Source organism: Parasteatoda tepidariorum, chromosome 5, assembly GCF_982258835.1.
Source record: "Parasteatoda tepidariorum strain Cologne lab strain chromosome 5, Ptep-v5.0, whole genome shotgun sequence".
NCBI classification, from domain to species: Eukaryota; Metazoa; Arthropoda; class Arachnida; order Araneae; family Theridiidae; genus Parasteatoda; species Parasteatoda tepidariorum.
The window spans coordinates 30976374-31004115 of record NC_141759.1 but is presented as its reverse complement, the minus strand read 5'-3'; the positions used below and the strand labels follow the sequence as shown (position 1 = coordinate 31004115).

At 30.8% G+C, this 27742-nt stretch overlaps 1 protein-coding gene across 4 annotated transcripts in view; it reads left to right on the top strand.

Annotated features, from left to right (window-relative positions):
- Ssdp (Sequence-specific single-stranded DNA-binding protein) overlaps positions 1-27742 on the top strand; it is a 264699-nt gene that overhangs the window by 25043 nt on the left and 211914 nt on the right. For all 4 annotated transcript variants that reach the window (XM_071184737.2, XM_016060249.4, XM_016060248.4 and 1 more), the window contains exon 4: positions 2390-2474. In XM_071184737.2, the coding sequence (XP_071040838.1) occupies positions 2390-2474 (85 nt within the window). The remainder of the gene's footprint in view (positions 1-2389; positions 2475-27742) is intronic.

Genomic DNA, 27742 nt, shown 5'->3' with positions numbered 1-27742 from the left:
AAATCTAACGGATAGCTTTGTGCATAAAATTGAAATATAAATGGTAGGTCAATTTATTTGGTATAAAAAATTAACGAGCCTGCAAGTGAATTCGCCCAAATTGCTGTAGCGAATATGCTAAATTCGAAGTGATATTTTTTTTAAAGAAAAAAAAAAGTATTACATAATCTACCAAAATACTTTTGGCTTAAATTTTATCCCAATCGAGTAAAATACCAAAGCTCTAGAAGGAGTTGAGTGTAATCCAACAATTAAATTCAATATTAAGTAAAGGGAAAGCTCTTCGACAAAAGAGATAGATTTAATTTATATTTTATGTTTAATTGATTAATTATAGCTTTGAGCAACAACAGATGAACTGATTTAATAATTATTTAGAAAAAAAAAATTACACTTTAAAAAATATGAAATTTTATTTAAGTACACTGCAGTACTGCATTAAATTGCAGTTTCAAAACTATTTAAATTATGCAAGCCACGCAAAGTAAATAATTATTGAAAAGAATCTAACATTAATTATTAAAAAGTATCTAATTCTTGGTGGTAAAATTTCACAATTCTGGAAAAAAATAAAATACAGTGAATTCGCGATAACTCGAATCTGATAGGACTGACGAAAAACTTCGACATATCGGAAGTTCGACTTACCGTTAGTTTCGGTTTTGGAATTTCAAAATAGTGTTGGATTATTTAATTAATGCTTATTAATTACAAGTCTTCTAAATGCTTAAATATTTAAGATCATTTTTCTGACAAGCCATTTACGATAAGACTGTTTGAAGCACTTTATGATACACTGGTCCATCGGCTGCAACTTTGCTGTTGTGTTTGGCGGGAGAAACTGCAAGTTTACTGCTTTCAAATCAGGTAGATCACTATGCACTATCCATTAAGAGTATCACTTTTCTTTTTTTAGCGAAGAATTTCCGATCCAATTTTCTTACATAGTCTTCAAATAAAACTGATGTCATCCAAAACTTTTTGTTAGACTTGTAATCCAAAGGATACGTTTTTATATTCTTGAAACATCGGGAGATTTCGGTATTTTCCGATTAACAAGTAAGGGCAATTTCTCTGACCCAGACGCATTTCTTCCAACTAGGACAGTCAAACGCTCCTTGCTCATTTTACCACCTGAGCAGTTTTCATCCTTAAACATCATAGTCTTATTTGGAAGACATTTAAAAAATAAATCCATTTCATCAATATTGAAAACACCATTTTCACTGTATCCTTGAAGTTAATTTGGTAACGTTTCATTTAACCACTGTTCACATCCTTCAAGAGGGACAGCTTTAGCTTCTCCATGAAGAGTGCAAAAGACATTGTGTGTGTGTTGCAAAGGAAGGGGCAAGATATCAGCTCCTAGCTTTTTTTTTCTTGCTTTAAAAGATTTAAAAAAAAAATCGAGTTACAGGGAGTAAAATTCGAGTAATCGAGAATAATTAGCATGAAATTAAAGATAAAAGGGCCGGGACCTCATAAAAAATCGAGTTATAGTAATATTCGAGTTATCGTACTTCGAGTTATAGCGAATTGACTGTACTAAAAGAATATAAAACTAAATACTCATAATAAAATAGCTGTTTCACTTTACTGCTTCGCTGTCATAAATTGTGTGATACATACGAAGGTACACATACGTGTACCTGCATGTTCTTGACTGTATTATTTTTAAATATTATGTAAATATAAATTTTAAAGCTTCATACAGATCTACTAAGTCAAAGGAAGAAAAAAAAATTTTTTTTTCAGAATAACTACATTATATAATAGTTAAAATTACTTGCTTTTACGAGCAAGTGGATTTGGCGTTATTTTACGAAAATCACTTCTGTTTATGTGGAATTCGACCCAAATAACTTACATCGATTGGAATCCCCAAAAAGCTTATAAGGTATAAATTTTGAGAAGTATTAATTTTCGTAAAGCCTGTTTTTAGAAGCTAAGAAGAAGGTTCACTTTAATGTGAACTGAGGTAATGATGAGGTTAATATAGCGCTATATTGTCAAGAAGTATCGGTTTTTCACGATGTTTTTTGAATTGTAATAACTAACATTATTTTAATATTTTGCTGCATATTTTAGTAAACCAAATGCAATTAATCAAATCGTTTGATGTTGTATTCGCGGTATATCGTAACACTTACTATCGCAACAGCGGTATTTAATGAATTTAGACGTTTCACGATATAAGTCGTACAGCTCTATTAATTAAGAGCTTTCTTTGCATGACAATTTTCGTTTGTTTTTTTTTTTAAATTTTGCTTATAATTAATTCGCTTAGATTTAATTAATATTTTCATTGTGTTTTAGATATTTTAAATTTTCTTATTCTGTGTTGATATTAGTTTTCTGGAATTCATATGGAACATTCTTTTCTTTCTAGTGTCTTTTGGGATTTATATTGTGCAGCCCCTGAAAGAAGAGACACATGTGAACATTCTAGTGAAGCAAAAGCATTTCACGATTATGTAAGTGTTTAAATTATTTATTCTATTATATTTGAATTACATAGTCTTTCTTCTATAGATTCGTCAGTATTTTTATTTCAAAGTGCAATTTTTATACAATATTAATTAGTAATATCCCGAGCTCCTTCTTTTCCTTTATCTCTTTTCACCATCTAACCTAAAATACAAGCAAACCCTACCGGAAGTCTTGAGGTCCTCTTCTGACGTCATAGCATTGACGTGACTATTTCTTTTTTTGGACCTTCCGTATTTGTTTGCATAAACTCGGAATAATCAGTTGTTCTGAATTTAATTTTTGTTTCGTGTTTTTGCGAAAAAATTTGTTCTTCATATTTTAAAATATCAGACGAATATAGAAAAAGAAAAGATTTTTACTGCAACTACCTAATCATTGAGAAGCGGATTTACACAATTTAGTGTACACTAGCAGAAATTCTACCGGAAGTTGTAACAACCTTTACAAATATTGCCTCCTACCGTGGAGAACATGAAACATTGTCGGGAATGAGGTGAATATAATATAAAAACATTATGATCTGATACAGTTTTCTATTGTTGTTGTTGTTGATCCTACCATGTTGAAAAATTACATGGTAGGATCCAGTTTTCCCTCATAATTAGAATAAATTAATTAAAGTTATAAGGTATTGTCTTTCTATTAATATTTTTACATTCCTAATTTGAAGGTATTTACCTGTTCTGATATTATTACGTTTTTGATTTTGATTGTTTTCTAAATTAAGAGTTTAAAAATAAGGTAATTTTTGTCATTATTATTACGTAATTTTACTCTACATTTTAAGATAAAGTTATTTAAATTGGTGCCTGATCTTATTAACCGTTTTACAATTATTATTTTTGTGCAAGTTTCATTAATATGTTATTAAAAATTGCAGTTAAAAAAATTCGTTTAAATGATTTACAGCTTAACGATCAGCTTCATGCACAACGTGATGCGACAAAAATTGTATTTAATAATATTATCCTTCTGTTTGGGAAACGAAAATGTTAAATTACGGAATTTGTTTTAACCATATTCTCTTCATTTTAAATGTTATTTTGAAAAATCATTACTTGGAAAAATAACATATGTTCACTAATAGATCTTAATGGAATCCGTAAGGAAAATGTTTGAACGTGGGAAGTTGGGGTTCAAGCGTAAGCAAGCCGAATTCTTTTAGCATATTTTTTAAGTGGAGAATTTCAACTTTCGTAGAAAAAACTGTTTTATGGCAAGAAAAGGAAAAAAAAAAGCTATTTTTGGGAATCAATCTTCGGGGTTGGTGAGCGGTAGCGAACTGGGCGTTTACCACATAATATTATGCTGGGTCTCTCATCTTTTAGCTTTTATATTTCTAATATTTTTTTAATAATCAATTTGTTCAAATTATCTTAAACATAAAATTATTTATTAATTTTATTAAATCTTTAACGCTAAAGTTGGGTTTACAGGGTCTAGTCTAGACAAAAGAATCGATGAAACCATTATTCGAGTTAAAACTTAACTATCAAGAACTTACTGCGTACTGTCTCGCAAATGTTTGATTGTTTTCAGTTTCTATTACAAATAGAAATAGTAAATGTTTCGAATCTTTCACGACTGTTAGCACTGACCTTCAGTTTTAACCTCTGTCCTAGTGTTCTCGCTCCACCTTTGCCATTTGGATTTTTTATTTTATTCTTAACCTGACGATTGCGAGGGCGAATTTGAAATTAGCTGAATCATTCTTTTCTGTCAGTTTCATAACAAGTAGAGGCTTATAATTGTTTCCACAAGGAACTGTTGAAATTCTGTTGATTTAAGAAAAATCTTTCGTCGGTGAGTTTTTAAATCTGGGCATAGCGGAAAATGCATATCTATGAAAATGAATAAGTTAAAAATACGTGTTTGACAAAAATAGATAAAGCTCAGAATGCGTGTTTACGAAAATGGACGCAGCTCATAATGCGTGTTTACGAAAATGGACGCAGCTCAAAATGCGTGTTTACGAAAATGGACGCAGCTCAAAATGCGCTTTTACGAAAATGGACATAGCTCAAAATGCGCGTTTACGAAAATGGACACAGCTCATTAGCGTGTTTACGAAAATGGGCATAGCTCAAGATAAGTTTTTTGAAAAATTGACAACTCGAATGGACATAGCTCAATATTCTTGTTTATTAAGATAGACAAGCTCAAAACGTGTGTTTACAAAGATGGACACAGCTCGAATTGGTGTTTACTAAAATGAATATAGATCAAAACACATGTTTACGAAAATGGGCAACGCTCGAAATTCGTGTTTACGAAAATGGGCACTTCTAAAGATGCACCTTTTCCGTTTTTAACCCAAATTTCACGACTAAACTGTTAATAGCGTGCTTACTTTTGATACTTATTTAAACACTATTTATAATCATTGCGGGGCAGAATCCTGGACTTCTGGGTCGGGGTGACTAAGTATATTACACGTGTTATTTTTCAGGCTATGTCTTCGTATTCAGAATTCTAAACAATAAAGTGAGTTTAAAATTTTAAGAAATTCCTACAACTTAAATTTACAACATTAAAAAATGCTATGTGTGTGTCCATTTTTGTAAACACGCATTTTGAAGTACATAGCCAGGGGTCTGTTTAGAAGAAATTTGGATCCGTTAACGGACCCTTCACAAAATATCTTTTCATAAAAACGGACCCTTCTCAAAATATTTTAACTTAAAAATGGACCCTTCACAAAATAATTTATCTTCTAATCGGACCCTTCACAAAGTTGTTTATCTTTTATTGTTTTGTTAATCGAATAAACCCTTCCCAGGAAGGGGGGGGGGAGAAAGTGTTGAACTAAACGATCTAAATGTTGTCTTCGGCAGACGCTTCTTCCTTTATTCGTCCGAAATTAATATTCTGCGTTCAGCAGTATAGGCTAAATACCAAATATTTGTATGCTGCATCGCTAATTTAGTAGCTGCAATTGCTGTTTATTTTTTAAAATTTAATTTTTTAATTATTATTTTTCAGTGTTAAGCATAATCTTGTATGTCTTAACAATTTAAAAACTCCTTGAAAAAGTTTTTTTGCAATAATGGACCCTATTTGCACAAATTCACAAAAGCGGACCCTGTTTGAAAGAATGTGACTTAACGTTTATTACAAACAAATTATAAGTAATTTTTTCACAATTTTACAAAAACGGACGTTTCACAAAATGTCTGGACAAACCCCTGATAGCTAGCATTAATATCAAGACGTAGTGTAGACAAAAATGTTTTTTCACCCCTCTTATACTTATTTGTCATATTATTTTAGCTTTAATGATGATATTAGCCTACATATACGAACTGATAGTTTTCATTGGAATGTCCTGTTGCACGAGTCCACCTGCTTGCTTGTCGGCAACTAAATCGAGAGACCCGAAACCCCTGAACCGAAACCAATCCTCTCGCTCCAGAATTTAGGAAAAGGATATATCGTGCTGCGAGCATTTAACGGTACACGCAACTGTCTGATCGCGCTCCTGCTGGCCCATCCCCTTTTTCACCTCAACCTCACTCACCCGAAAAGGATGTCCATTTTTTTTCCTTTCTTTTCTGTATTTGCTTGACCGTCTCCATTATATGGCAACAAATAATGGCGACAGTTGACATTTTTATTTGATTTATTTATAATATTATCTGCACCACTAGAAAGGCTCGATATCGATATTTAACGAAACCGAAATGCATGTGAGGTGTTTTTTAAAAAAAAATGTACGTTATTTTACCATGTCATTTTCAATTTTAATGAAATTTGATACATACATGCCTAAACATGCCGATATTTCGGATTGATTCCAGAGAAGCTGAGTGGGGGGGGGGTAATGTTTTGCGTATGTTTACGTACTTTATTATTCTCAAGGAGGAGCTAGAAAATTTTTATAATTACTATTTTTGTTTTATTTGGTTAAAAGATTTATTTTATTGTGTAATTTCAGGCTCGAAAAAAATCAGGTGGATATCTGGTTTCAATAAGAAATATTTGCTCGAACTCATTTTTATCTCTAACTAAATAAATCATGAATTAAATTTTGATAAGAAGCATTTAAACTTTAGTTAATTTAATTTGTATTTAATTAATTAGGTTGTATTTAGGGATGATTGACTTATGTAGACTTTGTGAAGGTATTTGAATGGCGTATTTTAAAAATTTGAGGAATTTTGAAGAAATATGTTGGAGCTTGTATATTTTATTTAAAATGTAAACGAAAGAGCAGTTTTTTTTTTTTTGTTTTTTGAGATTCCTTTATTCAGGATTCCTATTGATTATATTTTTTCCTTTCTCTCTACCACCCTTTTTTTTTTTTTTTTTTTTTTTGAAATAACATTAGCATTAACAATTTACGTTATAAAATGTAATCTAGCTAGTCATAGATGTTCAGGAAGGTTAGAGGGCTATTTTTGCCGTGAAAATAAAAAAATAAATAAACTTTACGTAAAGGTTTGTATACACTTTTGAAATAATTCTACACATTGATAATAACCTGCTTAAATCAAGCAAACTAGTAACCGAAAGAATTTTGTTTAATATATAATTCCTTTCATGTGTCCCTTTTCTTCCCATCCTCTTTTTTTATAGCATATTTTATGTAGGTCTTTGGATAACATAGTAACAAAAAATAGTTTTTCCACCCCATAGTAATAAACGACATTTTTTATATCAACTGTCCCTGTATTGTTTCCATATAAGTACTTTACAACTGCCTGGAATTTTCACCAGCTAAACTGCATTGTCTACACCAGTGTTTCTTAACCTTTTTGGTATAATGGACCCCTTTTAAAAGTTTTTAAGAAGTCACGGACCACCCCCCTGTGAAAAAAATAATTGCAAAAAGACATCCATAATTAGAAAACATTTAATTTTATTATTTTAATAGCATAAAAATTTTTTATAACTAAAATTTTTAATGTGATGGTTGCTGCTGCTTTTCCTTAATTAACAAATTGAATTGGGGGATAGTTTTCGACAAAGCAACGCACATATCATGTTCAACATTTAATCGATTTCGATGTTTTGTTTTTATTGTCACGAGTGTGGAAAATCTAGAAAGATACACCGTAGTAAACGGAATAATAGCTGCCATAGATCGCTTTATAAGCAATGAGTAGGCTTCCAAACGTTTTAAAAATTAGGAGTAGTTAGCGGACCCCCAAAAGAGGGATCAAGAGGGTGCACTAAGAAAATATTTGGGCCAGCTCTTGCAGAAACACCTTTTTGTCTACCTGGAAAGGAGTAGTGTTTTTTTCTTTTCTTCAAAATTGCTCTCCGGAATCCCCAGGCCCTCCATATATCATAATTTGAGCCGCGATGGCTCAGGGGATAGAGCGTTCGCCTTCCAATGAGGTGAACCGGGGTTCTATCCCGGCGATGGCTGGTCAATACGAATTCCACATCCGCCTTGCACCTACCACAGTGCTGACGTAAAATATCCTCATTGGTAGACGGATCATGGGTTAGAGTCCCCTTGCCGCCAGGCTAAACGTGGTAGGTTCTCGTGGTCTTCCTCTCTGTGTAACGCAAATGCGGTTTAGTTCCATCAAAAAGTCCTCCACGAAGGCTAATTTCTCCGAATACTTGATCCAGGAGTTCCTTAAGTTCTGGATTGGGTTCAAAATTACAAGGCTACGGAGTTGAACATTAGTAGTCCAAGAGTAGAACCAAAAAAAAAAAAAAAAAAAAAAATTGGGCCAGCTGTTCAACGACGGCTTTAAAATAAAATATAATATATCAAGATTTGATGTGAGCCTGATTCGAATCCCACCGATGGCTGATCGACAGGAATTCCGCACCCGGCTCGAACCGATTACAATGCTGACTTAAAATATCCTTAGGTAGACGGATCATGGCTTAGACTTCATTTGCCGCCAGGCTAACTGTGGAAAGTTGTCATGGTTTTCCTCACCATGTAACGCAAATGCGGGTTAGTTCCATCAAAATGTCCTCCACGAAAGCAAATTTCTCCCGATACTTGATCCCTTGTCTTCTGGATTGGAAAGTTACAAGGCTACGGAGTTCAACATTAGTAGTCGTAAACCCAAAATGAGTCGGTTTTTCCACGACGGTTATAAAATAAAATATAATTACAAATATTCTTGCTTTTCCACTTGAAAAATCACAAAGTATCTTCCTTTAATTCATTAGTTAATACTTTACATCATATTGATGTACAATGTATTGAAGTTCTTTTACTTACGACGGCAGAAACGTTGTTCATCTCTTCGGAATCAATAGTTGAAAAAGCCCCTAATATGTCAATGGCTGGCATAAATCGATAGGAACTTATTCTTTCTTCTTCACAGCATTCCCTTTTGAGTTCAAATATCATATAAATATTTTGAATCTATCCCTCTAAAATTTCGATATCAGCTTTACCATGCTTATTTCCTAATCCGACATTTAGGATCACATATTAACCAGACCTAAGAAACACGTCAGCAATATTCCTCAAAAATTAACCGTCTTAACCCTCTATTCTGCCTTTTATTTAGCTCTACCATCATATAAAGTAGTAATTTTCTAGTACAAGAAAACCACAATGGGAATTGGTAATTTTGTACACAATAAGAAAACCGCTTCAGATGAAATAGATTTTCTTCTCATATCAAGTGAAAGAAATTGAATTAAAAAATAAGTAAAAAAATTAAGTGTTAAAATAATTTATTATTTATTATTGTATATCGCTATCTAGTTTAATTAAGGACGCTAAATTCCCCAATTATTTATTTCATTCATATTAAAGACAAGGTTTATAAAATTAATAAAAATTCATTAATATTCTAAAAAAAAAAATTTAAACAATTACTGTGTAATCTTTTTTAAACAAAATATTTAGTCTAAAGTAAAAATAATCTAAAAACGCATGATTTATCTAGATATAAGTGTACTTATTCATTGAGGAAAAGAAAAATAGCATAAATACTATTAAAAAAATATTTTTATTTTTGAGATGTTATCGATATTTAAATTTTATATGAAACTAAAAAGGGCAAAAATATTTCCTTTTTTTTTGTTTTGTTCAAGTAAATGTTAAGAATTTAACATTTCTTGTACTATATTGAGTTTTATTTGTTTAAAACTATTCATTTAATACTTATCCAAACAATTGTGATTTATTTTATTTTTGTTATTGTATTTTAGCAGTAATTGTTAATTGTAATTCTTTTTTTTGTTAGATTTATTCCAAAATTTAATTAAATTAAAAATTTAATTTTTTAAAATTTATTTAATTTGGATTTATTCCTTACTAGGTTTCTATCCAACCCCAACGGAAACAATAGTCTTAAAATTTGAACATGATGAAACTTGTTTAATAACATGCTAGAAATGTTGTTTTCCAACTCAGGAAAGAACAAATATGCTATATAATTCATAAGATATATAATTCATTTATAATATGTAATTCATTATTCATTTTTATACTTTTTATCGATAGCATTAAAGATTTTAATAACGAAAAAGCGTTTACCGAAACAAAAAACATTGTTCAACTTTTCGGGATCAATAGTTGACCCCCCCCCCCCCCGTATACGTCACTGGCATAAATCGATAGGAAGAACTCATTCGTGTTTCTTCACGTCTCATCATCCCCTTTCAAGTTCAACCAGTTGCTAGTGTCTTAAAATTCACTTTCACTCTTATGATACCGTACCTACCTCTTTTTTTCCGAATCTATCACTGTAAAATATCGAAATCGGTTTTGCCATTCGCGTTTCTTTGCCCATCACTGAAGATCACATGTTAACCAGGCCGAGCACGTGTCAAGAATATATTTTTTCTCCGGTTTTTTTTTGTTTTTTTACCCGCCCTTTCTGTCGTATAACCATCATGCGGAGTTGTAGTTTTCTAGAACCCTAATCACGTTTTATGGGTCAGCACTTACAAAGACTTTATTTTTTATTTTTAATGGAAATAGAGAGGGCTTGGTGGTGAACTCTGAACCACGCGTTTGTTAAGCAGGTGGTAAATATCAGCTGTTTTGTCGCAGATTAGATTTGTATTTTTTCTTGAGACATGTGCTCGGAAAATGTTGTAAACAACACTGTGAATTGAGGTAATGAAGGAGTTGTCTGTCGTAAAGGTGTCATGGATATAGCGTTTTCTTACTGACACAACAAGTGTGTGAAGTTAGATTTTAGAACGTATTATCATTTATGTTGATAATTATAACTGATATTTTATTATTTTTATTATAATTACCATAGCTGCCAACTCTGGATTTTTCGGTAAACAACTGGATTTTGCCAGTTTGGTCTACTTAATCAAAAATTCTCCTAGTTTTTGTATATTTCAGAAAATTTCCTAAATTTGAAGAAAATCCCTATCAAGATTTATTACTTAGTTGATTCACTATTTGCTTGAGTAATTAAAATAAGTATTACAGCTAAATTCTGAAGTATGCCGATTTTAAATAATCAGTTTGAATATTTTCTTTTTTCATCTTTCTAAAATTTTCCTTCTTCATGATTTTTTTGTTGTGAATTTAATTGAATGCGTTATTACCCCTGTGGCAGAATTGTTTCGGGCTGTCTGCGACAACACCCTCTAGCACTAATATCTTTCTGCTAGATACTTTCAATAATAAAAAATATGTTATGTTATTAATTTAAAGTAATGAAAACGCTGTGTTTACAAAAAAATGTATATATATTTTTATTGAATATGTAATTTTTTGTTGGAGAAAAAAACGCATTAATTATTTCCTTTTTCGCATTTTCACATTAAAAAAAAATAATTAAACGTCATGAAATCCGTAGCAGTAAATACCGAAAAACAGATCGACGACGAAATCGCTCGAATCGGACTCTTCCAAAAGGGGTTACTCAAATATGTGTTTCGTTTCAAGGTTTAATTGTTGTAATAAATAATGTCGGATTTTAAAAACTATGAAAATCAAAAGCAATAATTGCAAAAAAAAAAAAAAAAAAAAAAAAAAAAATTGATAGACTCGTTGCCTTAAGAAGTCAATATTCGAATGCACGATTAGAATTTTTCACATCGTCTGAAATATATCAGGATAATTAAAAACCACTTGAAAACTAATAGCTGCCGTAAATGCAATCGAAACACTACATGGATTTACGATACTATCGCCTTAAATTGAATACGACAAAAAGGGATTACTTTAATACACAACTTAAATTTTACGTGTAAATTTCTGCAGAAAAGAAAACCAAAATTTTTTCTTCCCCCCAAAAAAATCTTTCTGCAAAAACTCTTAACGTTCTACGACAATGTCACCATGTCACCGCGATTTTGCCACATAGGTTATTACTACCCGAAAGGAATTCAAAATATCTGTTATTAAAATTTATGAGTTAAAAAATATTGTAAAATAATGTAAGCTATCTTGTCTAAGCTCATTTAATGTCTGTCAATCATAAATGGAAAATATTCCGGTCAATTTAAATTAATAATTGTTAGTGAAATGTATTTTGTTGTGTTTTATAGACTATAAAAATCCTGAAAATTCATGTGTTTAAAACACTTTAGATGTTACTCAATATATTACGAAATATTATAAACGTTAGCATGGAATTTATATTTCGTAAAATCTGTATCGTTTTATCCTTTGCATGTTGACAGCAATGTATTTCGTTAACACCTTTAATTCGAACCAAATGACCATCAGACTTTCAATATGTGTGTTTAGCATATTTATAAAATGCTAGTCGAAAGTATTAATTTTGCTATGACTTTAAATTTATAAAATAAAAACTTCCGATGGGAGGCGGCTGTAAAAGTTGGTAAAGTGAAATTAAATGTCTTTCGTATTTTATTCAAACATTCATGTCTGTCAAATTGAAAACTTTTGAATTTAAATCGAATCATACGTATTATTGAAAATGAAAACTTATGAATCATCAAACTTATAAATCATTCGTACTACTGAAATAATCGACTAAATTTATTGAGTTTTAAGTATTTTGAGAAGAGTCTGTCCAGAAAAAAAAAACTGGAACTGTCTGCGAATTTGACTTAGGAACTAAAAGTAAAAAAAAAAATCAATTAAAAAATTTTAAGCAATTTTAGAAAGTTACGATAATTTGGCGATAACGTTTAAAGAAAATAAGTAACAAATATTTTTATTATTTCATTTATAAAAAGTGTGCTACAATATTGTAATTTTTTTTTTAAAGTTTATTAAATAAGAATATTAATTTCTAATTTTTTAAAATTACTCTTTGTAAAACCATTCTTATCTCCAAACTTTTCCTTACAATTTATTTAATAAATCCTATTCTTATATGACCATAATACTGGAGTTTAAAAATTAAGCTCTCTGTAAATTAATTTTAGTTTTATCGAGTAGAAACAAGTTTAGCTAGTAAAATATTAAATTACTGGCTATATGATTGATGTAATTCTTTTAATAAACTATGTTACATTAAATTTAAATTTATTTTGTTGTTTTTACGCAAAATTTTGTTTCTAACTAAAATTTATGTATTGTATTGGGAAATTTACTTATTAAACCTTTACTTTAAAATTTAACTTTTTACAGTTATTAATGTTTGACATATGTCTATCAAAAACTAAGCTTCAATGCTTATTGAATAAAAAAAAAAAAAATGTTTCTTATGTCGAAAATGTAATGTAAGTTAATTGAAATTTATCTTAACAAATGAGGAGATTTAATTTATAAAATTGAGCGGGAACCCTGATTTTTTGTAGTTTCACGTGGAAGTGAATTAGCAAAACACTTAATTTTGTTTTAGTTAACTGTAAAAATTTATAAATATGAAGAAAATAAACCAATTCATATCTATTCTAACGTTTACTTTTCCTCAACTGTCGTTGAACACTTTTAAATACTAAATAATGGCGTCTTTTTTTAAATTTACTTAAAAACTGTGACCACTACTGTATTTCATGAATAAAAATTTTTACAGTAGAAAAAATATTAAATTAAAACAAATGTGTTCTTTCTTAGAAAATTAAATTAATACCATTCTATCTTGAGTCTGGAAAAGGTTTACATTTAAATATCTCATTCAGTTTTATTCCTTCTAAGTCGATTTTTAAACAGATTTATCATCACACGAATAATCTTAAATACTAAATAATGGCGCCTTTTGTAAAAAATCACAAACCCCAGAGTTTATCAGCTTCCGAATTGAAGTCACCTTGAAAAGGGTGGGTGGTTCGGAATTCATAGTTTACCCATCCCCCAATCGCTAACGGAGAAATTTCCACAACCCCCGGGGGTAATTGAGGGAAACCGCGACCCAACGACCTTGAACCGGTTGCCCTGCCCCTCTTCATTCACCGGTTCATTTCTCTGGCTATAGTTTGGCTTGCTCCATACCTGTCATTCAAGTTTTCGTCTGCTGTGTGTAAATGCTCCCTTTCCCTACTGCAGATCATTGTTTCATACCCGCGGCGCTTTACCTGTAATTCTTTGTATTGTCAGCGTTATTTTGCGCCGCCGGATTGGATGGTGATGCTATTATTTTTTGAAAGGTGGGCGTTGTATCGCTTTATTTTGTTAAATGCATCCACAAATAAAATTATCCACACTTTTTTCTTCTAATTCGTCTATGTCTATAAATATCTGTGATTAAAGCGGATAATTTTGATTAAAACGAGAAAAAGAGAAGAGTAAAATTTTATTAAAAATGTTTGTATGCAGTATATTTCTGTATACTGCTTTTATGTATTTTTTTCTTTCTTTTTTTTTATCAAATGAAATTGCAATCTATCAAACACTATTTATTCTATAGTTGTCAAAACAAAATCGTCTTCGATTTGGTTAGAAAAAAGCATTTTCCAAACGTCTCTTCCAAATGAACTTATTGCAATTTTTTAACAATAGGCCCCAGAAGCAAAATAACGTGGGCCCTTATTGGACCAATATTCATGAATCTTGGCTCAATAAGAGTTCAAAGGGCAGCTATTTTCCGATATTGGCCCTATATAGAATTATCAAAACTGAAGACTAATCTGTTTTGTCAAAAGTTTTAACTATACAATTAACGGTGTTTACTAGCCCACAGCATTATTTAATTGGAAAAAGAGTTTATTCTACTGTATTAAATATTTAATTATTTTTTATTGTTACGTCAGGTAAGCTTAGTGATCAACGCGGGAGACGTGGTGGTTCTGGAGATAAAGCGTTCGTTTCGCAAGGAGGTGAACTGGGTTCGAATCCCAGTGATGGCTGATTGATATGAATTTCGCACCAATCGCAGTGCTGACTTAAAATATTCTCAGTGTTAGACGGGCCATGGTTAGAGTCCCCTTGCCGTCAGGCCAGTCGTGGGAGGTTTTCCACTCCATGTAACGCAAATGCGCGATTGTTCAATCAAAAACGTCTTTGAACGAAAAATTTCTCCCAATATTTTGTCCTGGAGTTCCCTTGTCTTTTGGATTGGGTTCAAAACCAGAAGGTAGTCGTAGTCGGTTCATTGGTAGTCGTAAACTCAAAATTGGGTTGGCTATTCAACGACGATTAAATAAAATGATCAACTTGGAAGGCCTGTTTGGGCTACGTAAGCAAATGATTTTTTCTTAAGTTATCTAAAATCACGTGTTTATTTAGTTTATAGTCGCGCCTTTGAAGCGCGTTTTAATAAACCTAAATAATTTAAAATAAACGATATATTATATGGAAAAGTTATGCACTAAATCGCAAAAAAAAGAAAGGAACTTAGTTCATTTAGAAGGATCATAAAAAATCTCTATACTATTACTAATGGCAATAATGCTTAATTTTGGTACTATATACAACTATGGCATTGTTGTAAATGGCGATATTTTAATAGATAACAAATTTTCTAATGTAGACACAAAAAACCCGAAAAGGCTAGGTACTGGAGCAAATTGCTTGATTATGGTACATCTGGACTTTCTTGAGTTCATATCGAGTACTAGTATATGATAAGTAATATTTAATCTTTATTTTGATGGGATGAACTTCTAAAACCTGTTTTGTTTATTAACATAAAGCAGCCAGGAAGGTTTACAATTATTAATAACAATTTAAAAAATGATTTTTTTTAAAAGTTTTTTTTAATTGTATTGATGTATCTTGGTTTTATGATTTGGTAGTGTTGATTATCGATTTATTTATTATTTACTTTTATTATAATTTTTTTACTCTAAGACGGCTAGTATCAGTGCATTATACCCCGAATATTGTTCCATAACTGTTTTCTATTTTACATTTGTACTGGTGTAAATAGAAATAAAAATTTTGTAACCATTTATTAGTTGCAGCCCTGGAACGTGCCGAATAGCTTGCCATTAATCAGTGCCTGGCTACATGCCTTTCTTTCCGTTGAAGAAAGTCGTGTGCGAAAAATGACTGATTTTAATAAAATATCACTCCTTATCTAATTTCGATTGTATCTATTGGAGTAATTTTTGCGTTGTCCTGATAAAAATTTCTCAGTTTAGATAAGCTAGTTGACATATAAATTTCTTTAAAAATTTAAAGTTTCATCATCGCATGCCGATAAAACTAAAATAAAATTCGGTTGAAAAAGGCGGCGTTTTGTGCGGTACAAACGGTGAAGATTCCATCCAGTCTGAAAGGTGGGCAATCGTCCAACTTTTTATACGGATATGACGCAAGTCACGTGGACAACCTCTCTCCCTATCCCTATCTTTCCCCTCACGCTATCTCTTCACCATGGTGACGAATGGTGGTGGAGGAGGATAGAGGTTAGCGAAAAGAAAAGTTACAGCCAGGAATATGCACTCGATGATTTTCAAATCGAGGACGAAGCTTTCGTTGTCCTTTTACCTACCTAGCTTATCTACGAAGCGGAGGGCAATTTGTTGATGATCCCTTTTGTATTACTTAACCTTGCTTATTTGTTTTTAAGTTTCGTCAGGATCATATTTGGCTCGATTTCTTTCATGGTATTGTTCAATAATCTGAGTAAGATTTTTCGCGGATTTGTATTTCCGGATGAGATGTTTAAATATTTGAATCGTAGTAATTTCTAGTAATTAATTTTGAAATATATTGTACAATATTTAAATTTATATTTAATAAACGTGTTTGATTAAGGTGTGATTAGGTCTTAGAGATAGACGTTTGAAAAAGGGAACTCATTGGTTTAGAAATTGCCAATGATAAAAATTAAACTGCATACGATTCTGTTTTATTTATTTATTTATCTTTAAGATCTGTGATGTTTGCTGTCTTATAGTTCTTGCGAGAGAATTGCATGTCAGATCCATTCAATGATCAATACTATCGTGGTAGTGTAAGCGCTCTACGTTATCAAATTAGTATTTCTAAAGCTATCTACGTGTTAATTTTGTTTTTAGTTATGCTTTTAAAACATGTTTCAATAAAACTAAATATTTTATAAAAAAATATTTACATAAAGGCGAACGTAATGGAGAAATAGTCTTAAAAATGTTTAAGAGAAACATAAAAAATCACCATGTAAATTATTGACGTCAATGATGTTTGATTAATTTCGGTAATAGGAAATACTAGAAATAAAAAGAAAAAAGAAATTGTGAAATGGTACTAATCCACTTAGTTAAGCTTAGAAAATTGCATAACTATCATTGACGCTAATGATCCTTCAATAATTTTGGAGTCTTCTTGTCTTCTGGGCTTGGACAAAAATTAAAAGCATACAAAGTTGAACATAGACATTCTTAAACTCAGAATTGGGTAGGCTGCTCAACGCTGGTTATAAAATAAAATATTAGTATTCTTTATTATCTTCCATAATAAAAAAACCCCTAATGTTTAGATCTAGTCAAGAGACTTGGGTTTAAGGGGTACATATTTTGTTAAAATTAAGAATAATTCATGAAAATTTCGACAAAAATGGGAAAATTGGAAAACATTAACTTGCACATAATTTTATTTAAAAATACGAAGTTGAATTTTTTTCAAATTACCATAGTCTTTAATTTTTTTTTAAACATTAAAAGCAAAGATTAAATTTGGAATAACTAGCAATTTAGAGAATATAGCTTATCTTTAAAATTGCGTTAATTCTGACATGCATTTAATGCTAATAGCAGTAAAAACTATTTTCATTATGACAAGAACTAATTCTCTACCTTTTTTTAGAACTGGAAAGAATTTTTTCTTAAAAATGTTAAGTTGTGGTGAAATGAATTCAGAACAAAATTTAAAAAAGTCAAAATTCTTTAAGAAATGGTGTTAAAATAATTTGATATTTTAAGGCTCACAGGGGGGGAAAACTTAATAACTTAAGTTTAGGAGCTCTTTTATTCTCAAAATTTCTTACTATGTATATTTTATGAACAGAAATTGTAACAACCGTAATAGACTTAATCGAAAACTGCCATTTTCAAATTTAAAAAACTAGACATTTTTGGATAAAAACTTCTAAGCTTTCATTTCCCTTAATTTGACAGATCCAAAGATAAAGCGAGGCATTAGTGAGTGCTTGCAAGATAAATATTTTTGAGAAAGCAGTGTCTCAACGCTATCATTCCAAAAATTGCAACAATATTCGAATTTATTGATTCCAACGGCCATCCTATGGGCAAAATTTTAAGGGATGGAAATCACTGATTTTGATTTTAAAAAGTATTTTTGTGAAGGTACCGTTTTTCCTATAGCTGAAGTAGGAAAGTACCGTTTTATCGGTACTGAATTTAAGGAAATAAAGCCTGTTATTCATACTACCATCCAGTTGATTGTTTTTAAAAATAAATGATCATTGAAAAAAAATTTAACAAATTCTTTTTACTTTCACGAAAATTGTCTTCTCTAAATTTTCGTTAAATGAACAGTGCCTTCATAAAAAAATAATAAAATGAAATGTTAATTTTAAACTTTTTCAATGATATTAATTATTTTTTATTTATTTATTTATGTTTTGCGAAAAATATATTTTAAGTGGGATATTTTTTCCTCAAAATCTGAGATTGCACTTTACTTTTTCACAAGAATAGATCACATCCTTTATGATATAAAATCATTTTTTTACGAAAAAAAAGTACTTAAAAGTCTTTTTATATTAATTTTTAAACGATTTAAAGCTTGTGCACTTTGAAACTGGACTTTGCAAAAAATCCCATGTTTTTTCGTCTTGTCGAACTCAGTGTTATCGTCTAAGGCATTTCTGTCAGCTGTCCGTAGTATATATAATTTTAGCGAAGTTTTGTTTAAATATTATAAAAATATTGAAATCATTATTAAGCCGTAACCCACAATTAAGAGAGCTGATTGATTTAACTTTTATGAAATTTTTATCGATGTCTTTTAATATATTTAATAATAAAAAAAAAGAAACCCTCTAAATTTGAAATTATTTTTTTTTTGTCCTTCTTTCTTTAATCTTTAGAACTTTCTTTAGAACTAGATATGAATGTGTAGTTTCGTGTGAGCATTTATGAAAATGGCTACAAAGTAGCATATAAATTATTTACCAAGTAAACTTTTAATTTTTAATACAGTATTTCGTCTTTGAAATATAGTTTAAAGAAAGAAAGAAATATATATATTTTTTGTTATTTTATTGAATGCATTATATATTCCATATAATTCTGTATTTTAAAATGCTTCACTTACCACCATCAATAGACATTTTAAATAATTTTTAAATAAATTTCAGCGAGGAAAAAAATTAGATTATTATTATTTATATGAGTATGGTGATTGGCTTTGTAGTTATAGTGCTATAAAATTATTATTTTCAGAATGGTAGGTTTTGGACGCTAATATACTTTTGGACAGTAAATTCTTCGTGTCCTGTTCAAAAGCACTTAAGAAAGTATAAAGCAGCGCAACTCTGGTATATCTAATTTACTTCAATGAGTTTCATTTCATTATTAGTGAAAATTGAAATAAATGTGAAAATGGAAAAAAATAAGTTTTGTCAGAAGCACTTTGTAAAAATGTAGGGAGGGGGAGTATTTTAGTCTGTATTATTGCGTTTTTAATTATACGTATTTATAGTCAATATGAAAATACAAGTTTAAATTGAATAACGTCGAATATTTTTTATTCACCTGACTTAGAAATATCTTATTCCGTAAATTAATTTTAAAAACTTACTGACTAGATGTAAAATAAACTTGAATTTAAAAGTATTCAAAAAATATATTTTGTAATACCAGTTTCAAATGTAAAAATGAAAGATTAATAAATTTAATTGATTGATTATTTTCAATAAATATTATTCTAAATGATTTTATAGTTAATTTTATCTTGCTAATAAAATTTTTATAAATTTAATATCCTCATGAAATATGCCTGTGTAGGGGTCACGGAACTGGCCTTACATCTGAAAGGTTCTGGGTTCGAATCCCGGGCAAAGCAAGGGTGTTCTTTCATTCTCTGTACTATCTGTCTTTACTTTGAGAGCAATGTTGGCCCTTCTGATATGGTGCCCCTGAGAGAGTGGCCAACAAATCTGCCCTTCAGATGCTTGTATGACCTAGGTCATTCTCCAGGTGGAATTAAAAAAAAAAAACATTATTCATTACGTTAAGAAAAAAGTTAACTTAAATCTTTCAGCATAATGTTTATTAAAAATAATCAATAGATTAAATTTATCAATCTTTCATTTCTGCATTTGAAACTGGTATTAAAGAATATGTTTTTCAAAACTTTTAAGTTTATTTTACATCTAGTACAGTGTTTCCCAACCTTTTTTGTACCATGCCCCACCTAAGCCTTTCTAAAATTCTTATACCCTCCTATGTAACATATACATAATTTTTAATATTAGAAAATCGAACTGTTCACTTAAGAAACTTAGGAAACTGTTAGCGAAACAAAATAAGTAAATTTTCAGGACATATAATAAAAAATTCAAATTCGAAATAATTTTAATAAAGATTTTTCTATAATAATTTAATATTTTAATTTAGCTTGCTGCTCGTAGATTTTATCTTAGGTTCCAATTTGGTTAGCTTCAGTCTCAAGTCTCCCCGTTGTGTTATATCCAGACGATTTCTTTTTTTTACAATAAAATCATTTACAGCACTAAATCCACATTCAGCTAAATATGAAGATGGAATCGGTAACAATAGTTTTCTTGCACATTTGATTGAATTTGGGTATTTGTTTTTTGTTTCAAAGTTTTAACTGACTAATCATTTTGCATTTCTGCAAGTTCTTGATATATCTGATATATCAGGCAAATCCACTAACATGGACTGCAACACAGGACTGCAAGTTTCTTATTTAATATATTCAGTTTTTCAAAGATATTGGCTAAATAACTCACAAATGCTTTACCATCGACTGTAAACAGATACTTCATTTCAGGTTTGTCGCCTTAAAAATCTCTAAGTCACATAATATTTATTGGCCGCAATTATTTAAGAATTTGCTTTTTTCCTTCGATTTTGTCACCGAAATCTCGCATTGCATTTAAATGGTCCAGAGCAAAAGGTTTAAACTCATGTTGAGTCCATTTTTGAATTGCCCCCCTTTACAATCAAATTGCCCCCCGGTGGGGCGTGGGCCCCACGTTGGGAAACACTGATCTAGTAAGTTTTTAAAACAAGCTTACGCAATAAGATATTTCTAATTTAAACTTGTATCTTCATATTGACTATAAATACTTATAATCAAAAATACAATAATACCGACTAAAATACCCCTGATTACACAAAATGCTTTCCGACAAAATTTTTTTCTATTTTCCCACTTTTTTCAGTTTTAAGGAAGTTCTCGGCAAAGCCCTCTATCCAGAAATCTAAAAATTAGAGCACGTCATCACAAAAAAGCAGGCCACGCAGTGAAAATAGAATTGGATGTATCTGGTATACATTCTTCTAATTTGTTACATAATCTCGTGTATTTCGTTGTATGATTAGATTCTTTTCCTTGTTATCTGTTAAGTTATCGCATTTATTTATATAAATTTAAACTTTGGAAGAGATTGCATTTGTTTAAAACGTTGCCTTCCAATCGAATCACTTCTGAAGACCCTTGCTTTTTATTATTCATAAAAAAAAAAAAAAAAAAAAAGAGTTTGTTTATTTTGACTACATACTAGAGTTGGCTTCTGGAACTACTTTAAGACAATTCTTATCTCCGTAACATAATATATGTCGATGTAATACGCTGCTTTATTTCAAATTTGCAATATTTATTTTCACGCTTCTGCTTTCAACGAGGTGCTTGATAAAAAGTATTTCTGGGAAATTAATCGTTGATTAAATTTGTGTATTTTATTTACATTCGTTTCTTGTAAATTTTTAATGATACTCTCTAATGCTGTGTGAGTTTCTCTTTATTTTACAAGTTGTTTTTGAATCATGAATGTTTAGGGTGTTTCGTAAAAGCCACTATTTTTTTTATTTTATTTTATTTTATAACCGTCGTTGAACAACCGACCCAATTTTATGGGTTTACGACTACTAATGTTCAACTCCATACCCTTGTAATTTTGAACCAGATGACAAGGGAACTCCTGGATCGAGTATTGGGGGAAATTTGCCTTCGTGGAGGACTTTTTGATGGAGCTAACCGGCATTTGCGTTACACGGAGAGGAAGACAACGAATATCTCCCACTGTTAGCCTGAGGGGACTCTAACCCATGATCCATCTACCTCTGAGGATATTTCACGTCAGCACTGTGGTCGGGGCGAGCCGGATGCGGAATTCGTATCGACTGGGATTCGAACCCGGTTCGGTATTGAAGGCGAACGCTCTATCCCCTGAGCCATCGCGGCTCTAACAGCCAGTATTGAAATATAATTTTAAAAATCTTTTTAAGAAATTGAGTCATTAGAATTGACACATTAGTTGTCACAAATTAATATATAAAAGGGGCGCTGTTTAAATATCACGTAAGCATATTTTTGGCTATTTTATACCCCTGCCTTCCCCTTCTTTACAAAAGAAGCGAATCATAAACCTCTCTCATGCTTCCGTATAAAAAGTCCCTCCCCCCCCCGACTCCCCTGTTTTTAGCCTTAACTTCGATTTTCACTGCCCAAATCTTAATTTTAGGTTCCAATTCAAATGAAATATTAGAAAAAAAATTATGTTTTTAATTTCTCTTTATAAAATTTTCAACGGAATATTCTTTAGTAATCTCTTGTGTGGATTATTAGCATATGAAATTACTAGCCATAGCTGCATTCAAACCTGGGTAGCCATACTGAGTTGTCTCTAATAAATTAAACTTTTGATTTACGTCTTTCGATTTCTCCCAACAAATAACCTGATTTTGATTATCTGAATTTGATCTTAACGAAAGGTAATGCAAGGGCCCTAGTGATTTTTAAAAGGATTCTAAAAATCTACGAGGGGGACGTATTCGACGATTGAATGTTATTAAATTTTTTTGCAATTCATGTTTGAGTGGAAGAGGACCTTGATAATTGCTTTGAAAGTAGCAAGTTTTAAAATATAACGATGTATTTAATTCTTATTACTTTTTAAGAAAAAAATCTATTTAAAGTTTTTGTTGTTTTTCAATGATTGGGAATTAGTGCTGGGTCATATCGAAATTCTAATAGTATTGCGATTTGCCAATCCGGAATTATTTCAATATTTTGCTCTAATTTACTTTTGTCAATAGTTTTATTATTCAAATAAAATTTATCAACACGCACGATAAAATCGTATTCGATTATTATCTCTTACGATAATAATCGATATATGATGTGAAATCATTGTATTTATTTGTGGTTGTTGAAAGTGAACGTTGTGTTATAGTATTTGATAATTATCGTTAATACTAATTCCATAACTAATGAGAAAATTTGTATTCTCAATATTTTGTAGGAATACTTTTAAATATTAAAAAATATCGGTATTTCAAGGTATATCTCCAGTTTTTAACTAACCTTTTTCTGTAAGTCAGATTGAACTGTAAGTAAAAGTTTTGCTTATAAAAAAAATTGCTTTTGTTATTATTGTTCAGCTGGAATTAGATAAAACTGCAACTTTAATCAATTCATCAATACAAATGAATTGTGCGAAAAAATAACTGATGAGATCAATTAACTTATATTTTTCGCATCAAACCCTTTACTTTTCAAAATTCTCAACCTCTTCAAAGTGAGCGAAAAACTTCGCTCGAAAACAAGCAAACAAAGAAAAAGCTGGCCAATGATTTTCCAGTGGTTTCGGCTCAACGCTTTCAGATCGGATCCGCCCTAGAGCGTTGACTCCATTTGGAGCAAGAACTTTTTTTTTTCTTTCCAAGTCGTATTGGTTGTAACCGTAACTTCCTTTGCATACTGTTGGTGTGTATGACAGGAAACCCTCGGGACTTAATACCTGCCTAACTCCCGCTCTTCATTTGCCGAAGAGGTTTCGAATATCTCCTTTTGCTTTGTTTTCAACAGCTCTCTCTTCCTCTTCATGAACTTCATCTTAATGCAGAGTCAGGCTTCACCTGAAATTGGATGCTTTTGATTTCCGCGCTGGCTACCGGAAGTTAGTTGTAAATAATGTATGTTACCGCCAGCGTCGTGTAATGCGCATATTGGTCATGTCAAACGAAACAAATCAATCTGTTAGTTCATTCTATCAATATCGGCAGCTGAGTTAAGTTGAAATTAATATTCTTTTTTTTTTTTCGAACGTAATTCATCATAAGAAACTGCCCTATTTTTTAGGAGCGGTGTTTTAAATTTTGTATTAAGAATTTTTCAATACGCAATTTTGAAGATTGGGATGTGATAATTTTCAAGTTTAGAAGTTAAATTTAGATTTTAGCCCATTGATGTCTAGCTACAAAAAGCGGCCTATATATATGTCTGAAAAATTGGGTTGTACATATTTGTATATATGTACTACGTGGATATTTCTCTCAGTTACAGACCACTTTAACTGGGAAAAAAAAAACGTTGGGCTTTGAATTTGGTTACAAATATAAATGCTTATATTATTAACGTAGTATTATACATAGGTCAATTATTTTTATTCTTATTATTTTTGAAAAATAAGTTCTAACAATGAAATACTTGTGTTATCACGTTTTTTTTTTTATTATTATTTATTTTTTATTTATTTATTTATTAATAAAAAAGGAGCTGTTTTTTAAAACAGCCGCTATACACAAATGGGATAAATTTGGTTCAGAATCACGCGTCACCTGAAATTGGATGCTTTAATTTTTGATCTGCGGTTACGAGTGCAGATCGCACATACCACTGAACCATAACTAAGCACCTAGTCCCGTTTTTCAGAACTGTTGCAGCTCATATTGGTCATGAAAAATGTAAAATAAAAGTAAAGAAAGTAAATGAATATATATATAAACGAAAAATAATAAATATAAAACTAAAAAATAAATAAATAAAAGATAAATAAGTAAAACAATCTTATCTGTTACTTTGGTATTTTACATTTCTAGTGGATGTTTAGTTCGCTAAATTTACCTATTAACTATTTATCAATAATGGTTGCTATAATTTTTGAGGCTCGGGGATTGAGCTCTTGCCTCCTAATGAGATGACCCGGGTTAGAATTCCAGCGATAGCTGGTCAATACGAATTCTGCATCCAGCTCGCACTGATTACAGTACTGACGTAAAAATATCATCAGTGGTAGACAGATCACGGGTTAGTCTCCATGCCGTCAGGTTAATCGTGGGAGGTTCTTGTGGTTTTCCTTTCCATGTAACGCAAATGCTGGTTAATTACGTCGAAAAAGTCTTCTACGAAGGTAAAATTCTCCCAATACTTGATCCAGGAGTTCCCTTGTCTTCTGGATTTGGTTCAAAATTAAAAGGCTACGGAGTTGAACATTGGTAGTCATAAACTTTACAATTGTGTCGACTGTTCAACGACACAAGACAGAGATAACTGACAGAGATAAATAAAGATAAATAAATAAATGAGTTACATTTATCCGTTAATTCAGGCTCTTTTAGCCAGGGTTCTGTTTTTGTAAATGTATGAAAAATCGATAGTGTTTTTGCAGTTTTGTGAAAAGTTTCAAAAGTTAAAACCATCTTAATGATTTGAGTTTAAAAAAAGAATATATAAATTAAAAGAAACTTTTTTTATTATTAATTTTTATAAGAAATAGGTACATTTTATATTTCTATTTTGAAAAGAAATTTTTTTAAGAAAGGTCAGTTTTTAAAAGTGTTGAAGGCTCGTTTCCCCGATGAAATATTTAGGGCTAAATCCTTTCTCACGATAGTACTATTGGGTAGCTTCACTATAACGTAATTTGTCAAGCCTCCATTTTTATGATAAAATAATTTGTGAAGGGTTTAATTTTTAAAAGTGTTGAAGGTTCGTTTCCCCGATGAAATATTTAGGGCTAAATCCTTTCTCACGATAGTACTATTGGGTAGCTTCACTATAACGTAATTTGTCAAGCCTCCATTTTTATGATAAAATAATTTGTGAAGGGTTTAATTTTTAAAAGTGTTGAAGGTTCGTTTCCCCGATGAAATATTTAGGGCTAAATCCTTTCTCACGATAGTACTATTGGGTAGCTTCACTATAACGTAATTTGTCAAGCCTCCATTTTTATGATAAAATAATTTGTGAAGGGTTTAATTTTTAAAAGTGTTGAAGGTTCGTTTCCCCGATGAAATATTTAGGGCTAAATCCTTTCTCACGATAGTACTATTGGGTAGCTTCACTATAACGTAATTTGTCAAGCCTCCATTTTTATGATAAAATAATTTGTGAAGGGTTCCTAACGGACTCAAATGTCCTCCTAAGATAAAATGCTTAATTTTGCTAACATAATTTGTTAAGCTTCCATTTTCAAGATAAAATAATTTGTGAAGGGTTCCTTAACGGACTCAAATGTCCTCCTAAGATAAAATGCTTAATTTTGCTAACATAATTTGTTAAGTTTCCATTTTCAAGATAAAATAATTTGTGAAGGGTTCCTTTACGAACTCAAATGTCCTCCTAAGATAAAATGCTTAATTTTGAGTTCTTTTTTACTTCATCTCTCAGTATGTATTTTACACGAATGTCCAAAATTGTTACGCCCCTCCCCAAACACAAAATAGCTTATTTCGTATTCTGTAGCGGCCTTAATGCGTTTAGTTTTCTCAGTTTTTTCGAATTCATCCTAGTTAGGGAGATCTGTCTCTGATGGTTCTCACCTTGTTGTTATGAAGGGGATGATCGGTGCTGTTTGTCCGGTTTCTCCGATTCACGTTCCGTCGGCTAACTGAGTTCTCATTTTTATTTATTTATTTATTTTTGCTGTTTTCATATTCCTGGTCCTCTCGTTCCTTGACCCGATATCACGTACTCGCGCCATTTTCTTCGGCCACGAACCGTGACGGAAAGTAAATGACCTCCTCCCCTCTCCTTTAGCATCCCCCGCCCTTCTCTTCCCCTCTTTTTTCTAAGTTGTGCAAAAATTTGATTTCATTAGATTATATTGTACGCGTTCTTCTAAGTGATCATGCTTCCGTTTACATATACATGAAACTACATTTTATTCGGTTAAACGGACGAACGGCAAATTCTTAATAGTAACCTTGTAGCAGACATATCGATTTGGTATTTCTAATATATATATATTTTTTAAATTGATTAATAAATTCGATTAATTCTTTATTTTAATGCTGTGTGATAGATAATGTATTCAATGTCACTACTAATTAGGTACATACAGGGGTCTGTCCAGGCCGAATTTACTACCGTTTAGCGGTACCTCCACAAATTCAATTTTAGGAAAAACGTTACTTTCACAAAATCAACTTCAGGAAAAACGATTATTTTCACAAAATACTTTTTCTTAAAATTTTATTTTTTTATCCTTTAAGAAACGATAAATCCATATTTTTACCGTATTTTTGTGTTGATTTTTTATTATAATTTTTAATTTTTCACAAATTATGTCTAAATTTTCACAAAATAGGTTCCCCTCACAATTATAGAAATTTAAACCTTGTATTCTTAATCGTAATTTCTCCCGTATTTAATCCTTTCTCTTCTACGGGATGCACTCATGTATTGGGCATTTTATAAACAGTTATTTTATTGGGCAGTTATTTTATTAATATTGTGTATTGAAAATAATTTTTTCTGCGTCCTTTTTTTTAAAAATAAAATCATTAAAAAAAAAGGATTAATGTACGTTAGAAGAACCAATTTACGGCTTTGAAAAAGTTACATCTTAAATGGAGCTTAAAAAGGAGTAAATAAAATTAAATATATATTAAGACTAAATTTTGCAGGTTTTCGGAAAAATATCGAACCACTATGTATTTAACATTTAAATATTGATAAAGTACAGATTAGAAATTTTCTAAAATACATATTCATGTAGATGTGTTGTTTATAAATCGTTATATAAGCTGCGACTGAATAAAAAAAATTATTTTAGTCATCTTTAAATTATTAATTATA